The sequence below is a fragment of the Xiphophorus couchianus genome, chromosome 12, assembly GCF_001444195.1.
Source record: "Xiphophorus couchianus chromosome 12, X_couchianus-1.0, whole genome shotgun sequence".
In the NCBI taxonomy this organism is placed as follows: Eukaryota; Metazoa; Chordata; class Actinopteri; order Cyprinodontiformes; family Poeciliidae; genus Xiphophorus; species Xiphophorus couchianus.
Genome location: NC_040239.1, coordinates 17,445,211 through 17,457,585, shown reverse-complemented (window position 1 = coordinate 17,457,585; position 12,375 = coordinate 17,445,211). Strand labels below are relative to the sequence as shown.

General features: G+C 38.8%; 1 protein-coding gene across 2 annotated transcripts; it reads left to right on the top strand.

The window, feature by feature from the left end:
- Positions 1–173: 173 nt before the first annotated feature.
- Positions 174–11,985, top strand: ube3b (ubiquitin protein ligase E3B). Of its 2 annotated transcripts, none has more exons than XM_028034295.1 (27): positions 174–592; positions 1,545–1,713; positions 1,824–1,941; positions 2,191–2,250; positions 2,340–2,444; positions 2,539–2,635; positions 2,731–2,816; positions 2,951–3,033; positions 3,162–3,267; positions 3,349–3,469; positions 3,759–3,936; positions 4,381–4,547; positions 4,635–4,802; positions 4,883–5,054; positions 5,204–5,322; positions 5,975–6,089; positions 6,189–6,288; positions 6,383–6,502; positions 6,591–6,767; positions 6,850–6,960; positions 7,042–7,179; positions 7,277–7,342; positions 7,423–7,481; positions 7,590–7,772; positions 7,915–8,026; positions 8,113–8,205; positions 8,912–11,985. In XM_028034295.1, the coding sequence occupies exons 2-27, from the start codon at positions 1,553–1,555 to the stop codon at positions 9,101–9,103; spliced, it is 3,207 nt and encodes a 1,068-aa protein (XP_027890096.1). In that variant the 5' UTR covers positions 174–592; positions 1,545–1,552; the 3' UTR covers positions 9,104–11,985. The 2 variants fall into 2 exon arrangements, with proteins under 2 accessions (XP_027890096.1, XP_027890095.1); XM_028034294.1 differs by having other exon boundaries at positions 2,539–2,641.
- Positions 11,986–12,375: the final 390 nt, after the last annotated feature.

Sequence of the window (12,375 nt, the reverse complement as noted above, 5' to 3'; positions counted from 1 at the left end):
TAACAGTCCCCTACCCAACGCCCACCTAACACACTGGGCGATAGCTGTATTCCACAAAATAAATTCATACTCGCCGCTACTGTACAAACAGAGTTCGCCTAATAAAATGATTTTTTTTTTATTAAGGATCTAAACGCCGAACGCACTTTGCAAAACCGGATAAAAACTACCCGGAATCGTTTTAATGCGACGCAACGGATTAATGGCTGCAGTCTATGTAGAGATCTCTTCTCATTGTTTACATTTAGAAACGGCGTGTCTCCTGCGTTACAACAAACTGACATCGTTCCAACATCAAACTCCGCCTCACCACGATGCTAATTAAATCGAACTATGTTTAGAATATATGTCTTGCAGTCAGTATCAAACCGACAAGCTGCGGGCTAGCCCTGCGAGCTAACAGTCGCTTCTCCATCTTCACTGTGTCGTTTTTAGCTCCAGAGATGCTAAGTTAGATCTCTGTTTCAGTTTTTTATTATTATTGGGACTTTCTTCCTTGTTGGATGTTACGGACTGCCAGATGAAGGAGGACGTATAGCGAAAGGTGTGCCTGAAGGCCAGACAAAATCTTCTTATCTTCTTAACTTCACAGGTAAGCTCTCCGAAAAGAGTCAGTTTTTCAGGGAGTAACAAGCTCCTAACAGCATAGATGTGGACTTTGACGCCTCTTAAAGAACTGTCATCCTGCTTCATATGAACGGGGTACAGCTGCAACCCAGTAACTTGGAATACTGTCAAAAAGTTACATTATTTCAATAAGTAAATTTTAAACCCAAATTCATAAAGATTTATAACATACAGTTATTTCAAGCGCTTATTTTTTGTCCATGAGTATGCGTTAAAGTTAATGAAGGCATCTCAATGTCTATAGAAAAAATGAAAACTATATGATACTAAAGCTCAGAGGTTAACTGCTAAAAAACGATTGCTCTTTACAGTGTGCAGTATCCAATCATAATAATGAAACGTTTAATAGAAGGAAAAATTATGATAGAAAGGGATGTCCACTGTGGAGTAAAACCCACTTAAAAGTTTAAGGAAGATTCAAAAGGTGTGCATGTACACCTGGAGTCAGAACTTAAGGAAACAACACCAAGATGTATCCAAGACAAGAGATGTAACTGTTGCAGTGGGTTAAACCACTCCTGAAGCAGAGACATCAAAAATGACTCACCTCCAGCAAGGAGGAAAAAGAACTGCCTGTCGCTCAGTGGTCCAAAGTTCATTTTTTTTGTAAACAATTAGAATTTGTATTGTCTCTCTGTACAGGTTTTATTCATACAAAAAAAGAGTCTCACTTTTTGAACTGAATTAATAAAATAAATAAGCAATTAAAGGATATTCCAATTTTGGACATGCACTAACAGTTCTGTCAAAAAAGGGTTTTAAAATTGGTTTTATGCAATATTCAAGGTTTTTGGAGAAAAACAAACAAACAAAAAAAAAAACAGAATTTTTTATTTGATTGTAAATTATTTAAATGTAATAAATTATTTAAATTATTTATTGAAGTGGAACCAGTGGTCTACATTTTTCTTTTCTAGGGTGCACCATGTTTAGTGTCCCTCAAAGCTCCAAGTCCGAGTTCTTGGACAAAGCCAGGCAGGCCAGAGAGGAAAGAAAGGGACACAAAGAGAAGGAGAAAGCAGCAACCCAGATCCAGGCTCTGGTGAGGAGATTCCTCTGTCGCTGCAGACTCCAGAAGCAAACCAGGTGACTACATTTTCATGAGCATTGCATTGTTTTTGTATGGTGATGTTCTGAGTTACATTTTCTTTCGATACGGTTTTCTGAATAGTGATTTTTTCTTTTTATCTTATCAGGAAAGAGGTTGATGACTATTTTCAACTTTCTGAAGCGGGGACAACAAAAAGAAATGCACTTTCAATTTTCAAAATTGCTCGAAAATTGCTATTCATATATCGCCTTGAGGATAAGATGGTGAGTTTACTGCTGTCCATTGGTCCATGTCGATCTGTGATGAAATATCATCTTCAATTGCGACAGTTTAAAAATATTGAAAATACATATCTTTTCCTTCTACTCTGTTAATGCAGTTGTAGCCCTCTCTAAAGTAATACAAACATATTAATGTAGTTAAACATAATTTCTAGTCAAAGAGGAGTTGCCTCAGTATAACTTATAGATTTGCCTGTGCAACTCAAACTGATTTTTAATTACTTCCATCAGAGATTTGAGAAGCTATGTCGAGCAATTCTGGCCAGCATGGAGGTTGAAAACGAACCTAAAGTAAGTCTGGCTGTGTTGTTATCTTTTAGAAATAAATCATTTTTTAATCTCACTTTCTTTCAGTGATGTTTCTTCCTTGTGGTTTTCAGGTCTGGTATGTTTCTTTGGCTCTCTCCAAAGACCTCACTATTCCCTGGCTGAAACAGATCAAAGATGTCCTCTGGATCTGCTGTCAGTTACTGAAAAACCTTAAGGTAATCCTTCATCCAGTCTTTTAATTATTGCATCCAATTTGCTCAGTCCTCGTGTTTCAGATGTAGTCGTACAACCAACTGTGTGATTTTTCAGCCTGACATACTTCAAGACAACAAGCTGGTTACACTGTACCTCACCATGCTGGTGACCTTCACTGACACGTCAACATGGCGGATAGTCCGAGGAAAGGGTGAGAGTTGAGTATAAACAGATCTGCTGTTATTGTCTGACACACTTTGTTCAAACAGAAACATAATGAACAATATTTCCCTGCCAATGTTGCAGGTGAGGCTCTGAGACCTGCTTTGACAAGGATTTGTGAAAATATTATGGGGCATCTAAATCAGAAGGGATTCTACTCAACATTGCAGGTTCACGTTTACTGTTTGCTTTTTATACAGTTTAAACAAGACAATTGTGTTCAGTTGTGTTTTTTTTTTTATCTTTTTGACCCCCTTCCCTACATATTTGTTAAATATGAATTTTGTGTTACATTTGTGTATAGATCCTGTTGACCAATGGTTTGGCCCGGTCTAAACCGTCTCTCTCTAAAGGCACCCTGACTGCTATTTTCTCTTTGTCTCTGAGGTACTTTCATATTTCAGTTTCTCAACTTGAACGTTTTAGTTTTGCCACACATGGACGTCTGTTACAGTTTGTGTTTTGTAAAACTGTATTTCCAGCCTTGCTTCTAATCTAAATCTGATCTTTTACAGGCCAGTCATTGCAGCTCACTTTTCAGAGAACCTGCTCCGGTCCTTCCTCCTCCACATCATGTCCGTTCCCGCCGTGGTGTCCCACCTCAGTGTCTTGACTCCAGAGGTAAAAGCCTGTTGTTGTGTCTGTATCTAGTACCATGAAATGTTAAGACCGTTTGCCTTTATATATACTTTGTCCCAACAGTGCATGGCATTAATCCAGACCCATGACCTCTTGCGGAAGTTCATTTTGTTTCTGAGCCGGGAAGAACAATGCCTAGACATCTGTGTGTGTCTTGAGGGCAGCCACTCGCTCTGCTTACTTGGTAAATGCTTCCAGATGATTTAGCACTTGACTTTTTAATTGCTAAAACAGATTTATATGCAGATCCAATTTAGTGAATTGGAGTGTCATCAAAAGGTTAGTTTAAATAGTCCAGGTCAAAAAATTAAACTGGTGTTTGTTTTATAGATTAAATCCATACAAAGTGATTTATTTCAAGTGTATTTTTAATAATTTTCAACCCAATTACCAAGCTAAATTAACTTTTCACAGACAATGCAGTTTATTGGAATGCATCTGTTGTTAATGTTATTTTCAAATGTACCCAACAGGAAACCTAATCCAGTTGGGTTACCTCAACGAGAAAGTCTTAGAAGAAGAGGCCAACCATTTTGTGAAGGACCTGACTGACATGTTGTCATACTGCCAAAGATACGTATCACAAAAGAAGTCCAACCTAACGCATTGGCATCCTGTCCTGGGCTGGTTCTCTCAGACTGTGGACTACGGGTCAGTGAATCTTTATGTGTTTAAATAAACCCAGCAGTTTAAGTACAACTTTTAAACTGAGCCAGTCAGATCCAGAACAAAAGTTAGAGAATGACAAGAAACTTTGCTGTAAAATATGAATAGTTTAGTTTTTAACTTCATCTTTTTTCTCCAAACTTTAAATAAATTTCCAGCCATCAGAAAAAAAATATTTATTTGGCAGGTTCTGTTAAAAAAATAAAGCTTAACCTCTACATTTTTGTAGTTTCCTCATTTTATTATGCATACTCTATCTTTAATATACAGAAATGTTATAAAATGTGTTAGAAATACCCATACATTTATATTTTTGTTGATAAAGATTAATCGCTTATTTATTTTTTTGCTATATTTGATTGTTTTCTCTATTGTTCTTGTTGTTTCTTTCATTTTCTGTCTGCCTGTCCTTTCTCTTTCTCTGCTTAGTCTGAATGAATCGATGCCTCTGGTCACTAAGCAGCTTCAGCACCTGTGGGGCGTATCTGTCATTCGAACTCTCTTCAGTGACGTCCTCTCCAAGAAGCTGGAGAGTCAGGAGTCCACCCCACCGCCGCCGCAGCCGAGCACGTCTCAAAACAATCTACCCGTAAAGAGTAAGTTATCAAAGTAAAACCTACAGAATCTCTCAACACAATGAATTTTCTGTCATTCAAGATGTGATGCGTCTGTATCTTTTAAAGATCTTTTTAAGAGAGCGTTTCAGAAGTCGGCTTCTGTGAGGAACATTCTGAAACCTGTCGGAGGGAAGCGGGTCGACTCAGCTGAAGTTCAGAAAGTGTGCAGCATCTGTGTGCTCTACCAGACGACTCTGTCCACGCTGACGCAAATACGCCTCCAGATACTCACCGGTCAGCCACAGAACCCCACACGCTATGTTCTTGCACGTATTGTTTTAGATGATTAGAACTGTCCTGTTCTTTTACTGCAGGTCTGACACATCTTGACGACCTTTTACCAAAACTGTGGGCTTTCATCTGTGAGCTTGGTCCTCAGGGGGGCCTCAAGCTTTTCATGGAGTGTCTGAACAACGATACAGAGGAGTCGAAACAGCTCCTGGCTATGCTGATGCTGTTCTGTGACTGCTCTCGTCACCTCATCACGTAAGTAGATCAATTTCCTCCTCTATAATGTAGAATAAATTCAAATTGAAACCTGATTTTCCATGACGGTTTTTAAATCTAATTTAATTAGTTGGCTTCAGAAATTTTGTAATTCTCCCTTTAACTTTTTTACGACAAATATCTTTCAGAATTTTGGATGACATTGAAGTATATGAGGAGCAAACATCCTTCAAAATAGAGGAACTCATCACTATCTCCTCTTTTCTGAACACATTTGTGTACAAGATGATTTGGGACGGCATCTTGGGTGAGTCTGTGACCTCTAGCCAGAACACCTGTGATATGAGTTTCTTTGAAGTTTCAGGGTTTCTGTCTGGAAAAGCATGGAATTTGATTAAAGTAATTCCCAGAACTGGAAATGTTTATAAAAGAAAATAGAGTATGGAAAAATCAAAGTATTTTTAGACATTTTTTTTCCTGTGCTATTTTCTAAAATTAACATCCATGTATCCGTCCGTCCTTCCGTCCGTTTGTTCGAGACTTTCCTAAGACAACTTAGTTGGGAAGTTAGTAATTCCCAACTAATAAGCTTCGTCTTTTCCTTTTCCTAATAATTAAAGACACGAGTGAATCTTGTCTCCAGTTAAAGCATTTGTCCTAAATTATGATGGGTGAGAAGGATTCAAAACCTAAAGTTTAGCAGGAGATGAATTGGTCTCTCAGAAAAGCAACGAAAAGTATTTTAGTTTTATCTTTAGTTCTGTTTTGTCAAGTTTAATTTTTAAAGCCTGACCACTGTAGAAAACTGTATCTTTCAGGCATTTATCATGAGATTTTTTTTACTTATAGGATGGAATAGAATTTAGGTCTGGAAATGAATGCAATTTCAACATCAATGTGTGTGAACAATGACAACTTCCTTTCAATTTAATTAACTTTATACTTACTGTGCTTTATAGAAAATGCAAAAGGAGAAAAGCTGGAGCTCTTTCACAGCGTTCATGGTTGGCTGATGGTCCTGTATGAACGGGACTGCAGGCGCAGGTTCACCCCCGATGACCACTGGCTTCGCAAGTAAATACTCAAAAACTCTGTCACCCGTCTCGGGCGACTCACTGGCTTTCAGTTTAGAGATATCCTCATTGTGATGAACGATCTTGCTGTTTCACTCAGGGACCTGAAGCCGAGCTTGTTGTTCCAAGAGCTGGAAAAAGGGAAAAAAAGAGCTCAACTTCTACTGCAGTACATCCCACATGTTATCCCACATAAAAATGTGAGTGAATGAGATTCTCCAGTTAAAGCATGTGTCCTGCTTAATGTTTATGGGTTTTTTTGCACAGTGGTAATTCCCAACGTTCTATTTTCAGAGAGTGCTGCTGTTCAGAAACATCGTCACAAAGGAGAAAGAAAGTTTAGGGTTGGTAGAAACCAGCTCGGCTTCTCCGCACGTCACCCATATCACTATTCGCCGCTCACGGATGCTGGAAGTGTGTAGTAGAGAATTATTTTTTTACTTATTTGTTACATAACTTTCTGGTTTATTCCTCAGTAATTGCTGGATTTCCCTGCCTGTAGGACGGATACGACCAACTCCGCAGGTTACCAGTGAACTCCATAAAAGGCGTCATTCGTGTCAAGTTTGTTAATGACCTGGGAGTGGACGAGGCTGGAATTGACCAGGATGGGGTCTTCAAAGAGTTTCTAGAGGAGATCATTAAGAAAGTTTTCAATCCTGCCCTCAACCTGTTCAAGGTAACCTGAATAGGTGGCCCACTTTGTTTAGTTTTCTTCAAACCACCTGGTTCTGGTTTGATCCGTTGCTTATTTTATATAGACTACAAGTGGAAATGAAAGGCTGTATCCCTCACCCACATCCTATATTCACGAGAATCACTTGCAGCTCTTTGAGTTTGTTGGGAAGATGCTCGGTAAAGCTGTTTATGAGGTAATTTTATCTTCAAAGGTGCTCATTTCTGCCTATTGCTCTGAGCGATGTGATAATCAGCTGTTTGTTTTGTCTTCTTAGGGCATCGTTGTGGATGTTCCTTTTGCCTCGTTCTTCCTCAGTCAAGTCCTGGGACACCACCACAGCACCTTCTACAGCTCCATAGACGAGCTTCCCTCCCTGGACTCTGAGTTTTACAAAAACCTCACTTCCATTAAGGTCCGACTCTGTTACTGCGTTTACATGCAGCCTGGAGAAGTCTGAACATTTTTGGAAAAGGTTTTAAAACAAAATACTCTTATCTTTAATTTTTTAGCGCTATGACGGAGATGTGGGAGATCTAGGACTGACATTGTCCTATGATGAAGATGTTATGGGGCAGGTAGGTAAATATAAAAATGGAGGCATATCAGAAATACATTTTATCTAATGTATGAAGTTTAAGTTGATTTTTCCTTGCAGCTTGTCTGTCATGAGTTGATACCTGGAGGAAAGACTATGCCAGTCACCAATGAAAACAAGTAAGTAAATTAAGATTCCATAGTTAAAAACCTGTGTTGATCCTTTTAAAGAAAGTCCTTTGTCGAATCACCGTCACAGCCTGATTTCATCTCTCCTCTCTACCGCAGGATCAGCTACATCCACCTGATGGCTCACTTCAGGATGCACACGCAGATTAAGGAGCAAACGGCAGCTTTCATCCGGGGTTTTCGCAACATCATTAATCCAGAGTGGCTGCACATGTTTTCCACACCTGAAGTTCAGCGGCTGATCTCAGGGGATAACGCAGAGATTGATCTAGACGACCTCAAGTAAGTTGAATTTTTACTTTTGCCTTTCTTTTTACCATTCTTCTAGCCCACAAAATATAATTTGACACATTTGTCTAATGCTTCCTTTTCTGTTTATTGAGCCAGTTTAACATACACTCATTGTTGTTTTTGCCTCTTACAGGAAACACACTGTCTACTATGGAGGTTTCCATAGCAGCCACCGTGTCATCATCTGGCTTTGGGACATCCTGTCCAGTGACTTTAATGCTGAAGAGAGGGCTATGTTCCTGAAAGTAGGTTTCCCAAAGTTAAATACTTGTTTTTACTACAAATTCAAAGTGATTTTACTTTTCATTATCTTTCAAATATGTTTTTATAGTTTGTTACCAGCTGCTCAAGGCCACCTCTTCTAGGCTTTGCTTACCTCAAACCACCTTTCTCCATCCGTTGTGTGGAAGTCTCAGATGATCAGGTAAGAGTGAAAAATAAGTTATTTGTTTCATGTGCTTATTTTGAGCTGTATCTTTTACAGGTTTGGAATCATGCAATAAAAATATGCATAAATTAAAGATTATGAAAGAAACTCGGAGTGGGGTTTGGAGGAATAGAAATGCTGTTTTTTCTCTGCACCCGTCATCTCTCTGTACATTTTCTTCTCACCCCACTTTCTCTTAGGTTATATCTACTGTTTCCATTAAGAGTATACAACATGACAGATTAAGGAATATGAAAAAAAAACAACTTTAAAACTTTTTGAGAAAAGAGGTGAAAGTAATAATGCAGCTGTGTTAGTGTACACATTTAAATGAATACTTTGAAGGAAACTTAAATTACACAATACATTTTGATCAATTTGCCCATTTTACTTTCCTAATGTTCTCCAAATTTCTCAGCGTGTGAAGACGAAATGCTGTACTTGAATTAAAAGGTGCTTTGACTAGCATAATGCACCAGGTTACTACCGATTGTTTTCTTTTTTTTTTTTTACAATTTTTCTTGGAACAGGTTGTTTGTTTTTCAGATTAACTTTACAGGATATGTCGCATTAAAGGTGAAGAAGTTTTGAAATACTTTCTAGTAGTCTCGTGGTTTTAAGTAAGAAAGAATATACAAATCTAATACTTGTGATGGTCAATCCAAAAATAATTGTTTGTGCACATTTTGTCTGCCATGTCCAGGACACAGGAGACACCCTCGGCAGTGTCCTCAGGGGCTTCTTCACAATTCGAAAGAAGGAGCCTGGGGGTCGACTTCCCACTTCTTCTACGTGTTTCAACCTTCTCAAGCTGCCCAACTACAGTAAGAAGAGCATCCTGCGTGACAAACTGCGTTACGCCATCAGTATGAATACAGGCTTCGAGCTCTCCTAATTCTGCGCTGGGACAATCTGCACAGGATGGATGTGATAAACAACATGAACTGAGCGAGATGCTCAAGCTATCTGGCACATTATAGAGCCATCAGCTAAAGAAAGGAGGAGTATGATGGAAGATCTGATCTCTGGTTGAGCGCTGATGGAGTGAGATCTACTCTAGGTCTCTCTTCAAAGAGGAAGCTGCTCCTACAACACAGTAAAATTTTAATGTCTACTCTTAAAAATGAATTTTTCATATATTTAACATGATAACACTCAAATATACCGTGGTTTGATCTCAGTTTCTCAGGCTTAACAGAATCATTCTTGGATCAGAGGCCACCGTTTTAAGTCAACTGGAAAGCAATACAGATGCAATGCAAGCCATTAGACACGAGGTCTTACTTACATGAGTAAAACCAAACAACCAATCATTGTTAATATGCTGTCAAGTTTGGATTTCATCCGTTGAATCCAGAAACGCATCTAAAAAAAAAAAGCTTTTATGACTGTAAGACAAATCCGTGTCTTGTGATGAATCTCCAAGAAAAAGAAGTCGTTGTTCGAAGTTGTAACTTGGCATTAATTCCCTTGTGTTGCAGCGTTTGAGCCATCCAGCCAGTTGTGTTCTCCGGTTGTCTGAGAGCCAAACATCACCTTCACTTCTGTTCAGAAAGTCTGATCATGATAGTCTGATATAAAGATGCCCTCGCTGTAGCATCACTTACCTTTAAGAGCAGAAAATGAACTGGAAACGATTTGTCGACATTTTTACCCTTCATGCCGGAGTAGGCGAGGCTGTGCTATGTGCTACGTCTCTTTTTATCGCCCAAGTTTAAAATCATGAAGTGGTTTAGTCTTCTATGTATTTTATACCTGGAAACCATGTTCACTCCACCTCATACTAATGCTGAGTGCCTCATGTCTAACAGTTACCCCATGCTAGCACATGTGCCGTTGTTGTTCAGCTCTAACCAATTACCACGTTTTGGGAAGAAAAAGCCATAGATATTGGGGCTATGGTCCTGGACTACTTCTCTGAACGAGAGAAATCTGACTGAAGCAACCATGGAGGCTTTTACTGTAAATCCCTCTGATCTCTGTGGACTTTTCTTCAAGCCATGCGGAAAAGATCTCGCGGTCTGAAGACCTTTTAAAATGATGTCACGGACTGACTCGTCAACCAAATGAAACTGCTCAATTGGACGACGTTCCCTTGAAAATGTTGCACTGGTTTTTGTGGGGACATGAAGTTGAATGTGACCTTAATAGCCTGAAAATTCCTTGAGACAGGGTTTATTTACGTTAGACAGTGACAAAGGGACTGTTTGTCGTCATGGAACAAGAAAAAAGACAATTGAAAATCTAGTTCTTTAATATGCAAGAACACATTTTCTGTTATGAATGAGAATAAATATTTAGTGTCTAACTTCCTAAACTATGGCCACTAACTTGTGTTTAAGCATTAAATGTGTGCAATACTAGTGGAAAGTTTATGTACCCTCATAATCATGAATACTATTCATTTTGGGGTTTTAAATTTTGGGGTTTTAATGGTGGATTAATCAACAAACAACAAAAATTTTTAATAGAATTGGGTGCACAAGTCTGAATTTACCTTTTTGTTTTAGTACAAATTATAAAAATTGCATCACATGATAGGTACAGTCTCTTAATTAGTTTAAAGTCCATCAGCTTGTTGCAGAGAATTTAAGTTATTTTTGTAGCCATCAATTAGCTTCTGGTATAATTCTGCGGGATATTTGAATCCTCTTGTTAGCAGGAAGGCTAGAGAACTTTTAAACTGGTTGATTTCCAGACTTAGTGTCTGATTGTGGTCATACCCTACAAACGTGCAGTAAGGTTGCCATTCCAGGAGATTAATATCAGTGTGGGATTACACCCAAGTGTAAAAACTTTTAACTGTCTGTTCCTGGTTTGCTGGCAGTTCCCCAGCTCCCTGGTGCACCCCCCATCTATATTTGGGATGGATGTCCTGTTGGAACACACACTTGTGGGCAAGTTTTAAACATCTAGCCTTCGATTTGAGATTAGGTGAATAATTTAGTAGTCTTCCTTCATTGTTCTATCTGCTTGATGCAATTCACCAGCAGAAATGAGCCCCGATCATGATGCTGCCACCACTATGTTTGAGTGCTGTTGCAGTTTTGCAGATTTGAAAGTCTTTCCTTCACTTATACTTTTCTCCGCGACATGCAGAGAAAGTATTTCACCAAATATCAGTGGGGATGTATTTTTTTTAACCATGTGTGAATAAGAAAAAAAGTTAGATTTTTTTCTGAAACCCCCCCCCAAAATCAACAACAGTTCAGATGCATCTTGTTAAAACCCCAGGTGAATATGGTGTTCATGCCTATAATGACTGAGTAAACTTCTTTCTGGCACAATAATAAGCTTGTATCCTTTCTACCAACGAGATTTTTTATAAATTAAACAGAAAAACTAGTGGAGGATCAAACATCGTTTCAAAGCCTTTTTTAGTCTTTATAAGAACTAGACATGCTCCTAATTAATCAATACACTACAGTGAGGATGTGAAGAATGATGCCTCACATGCTTGTTTGTCTCTTCTGGAGCTCCCCTTGTGTGTTTTTGTAAATGATGTCAAGTGAGGGATCGGTTAAAAGTGTTTCAGAGGACCGCTAATGTTGGCTTTGAGCAGTCATTCACTCTTTTAGACCGAGAAATAATAAAACGCAAGCTAAAATCCTTCCCACCCCTCCTGTCAAAATGTATAATCTTCATGTCTTCAAAGCTGGCTGCACAATAGTGTTGAGTGTTTTTCTTTGTTGTTTTGACAGACTTGTCTACATGTAAAATACTTTTTTAATCCTGTATTGTTGAATCAAGTATTATATAAACCATTTAAATCCTGCACATGCTGTCAATGATTTTCTTGTCTTCAGCTTAAATAAATGATTGATTAAAAACACCTGTCTGAGCCATTAAGCCCCACCGTGGGTGGCTGACAGGCTGATAGGCCGAAGGTTGTGAACTTATTCGCCTTTTCTGGTTTTTCTAAATACCGCACATGGAGGATTATGGTGTGAATGCGCATGCATGAGTCAAACCTCCCCCAAGCTCAGTGGCTTGGTCATTGCACACCACAGAGGCTCCCTGTGAAGATTTTCCATCCATCTTCTACATTTCTGTCTCACTGTGAACCTGTAAAATAATGAGCGGCCCACCTAGTCCATCCCCAACCCGATGGTTCAAAGCCCTCCGCAGGTAAAACTGTTTGATTTTGCATTTAATATTTGTTTTTAT

Coding starts and splice junctions, on each gene's coding strand:
- ube3b (XM_028034294.1), top strand. CDS start 1,553: ATGTTTAGTGTCCCTCAAAGCTCCAAGTCCGAGTTCTTGGACAAAGCC. Junction 3,268..3,348: donor TCAGTGTCTTGACTCCAGAG/GTAAAAGCCTGT, acceptor TTGTCCCAACAG/TGCATGGCATTAATCCAGAC. Junction 7,482..7,589: donor CCAGTCACCAATGAAAACAA/GTAAGTAAATTA, acceptor TCTCTACCGCAG/GATCAGCTACATCCACCTGA.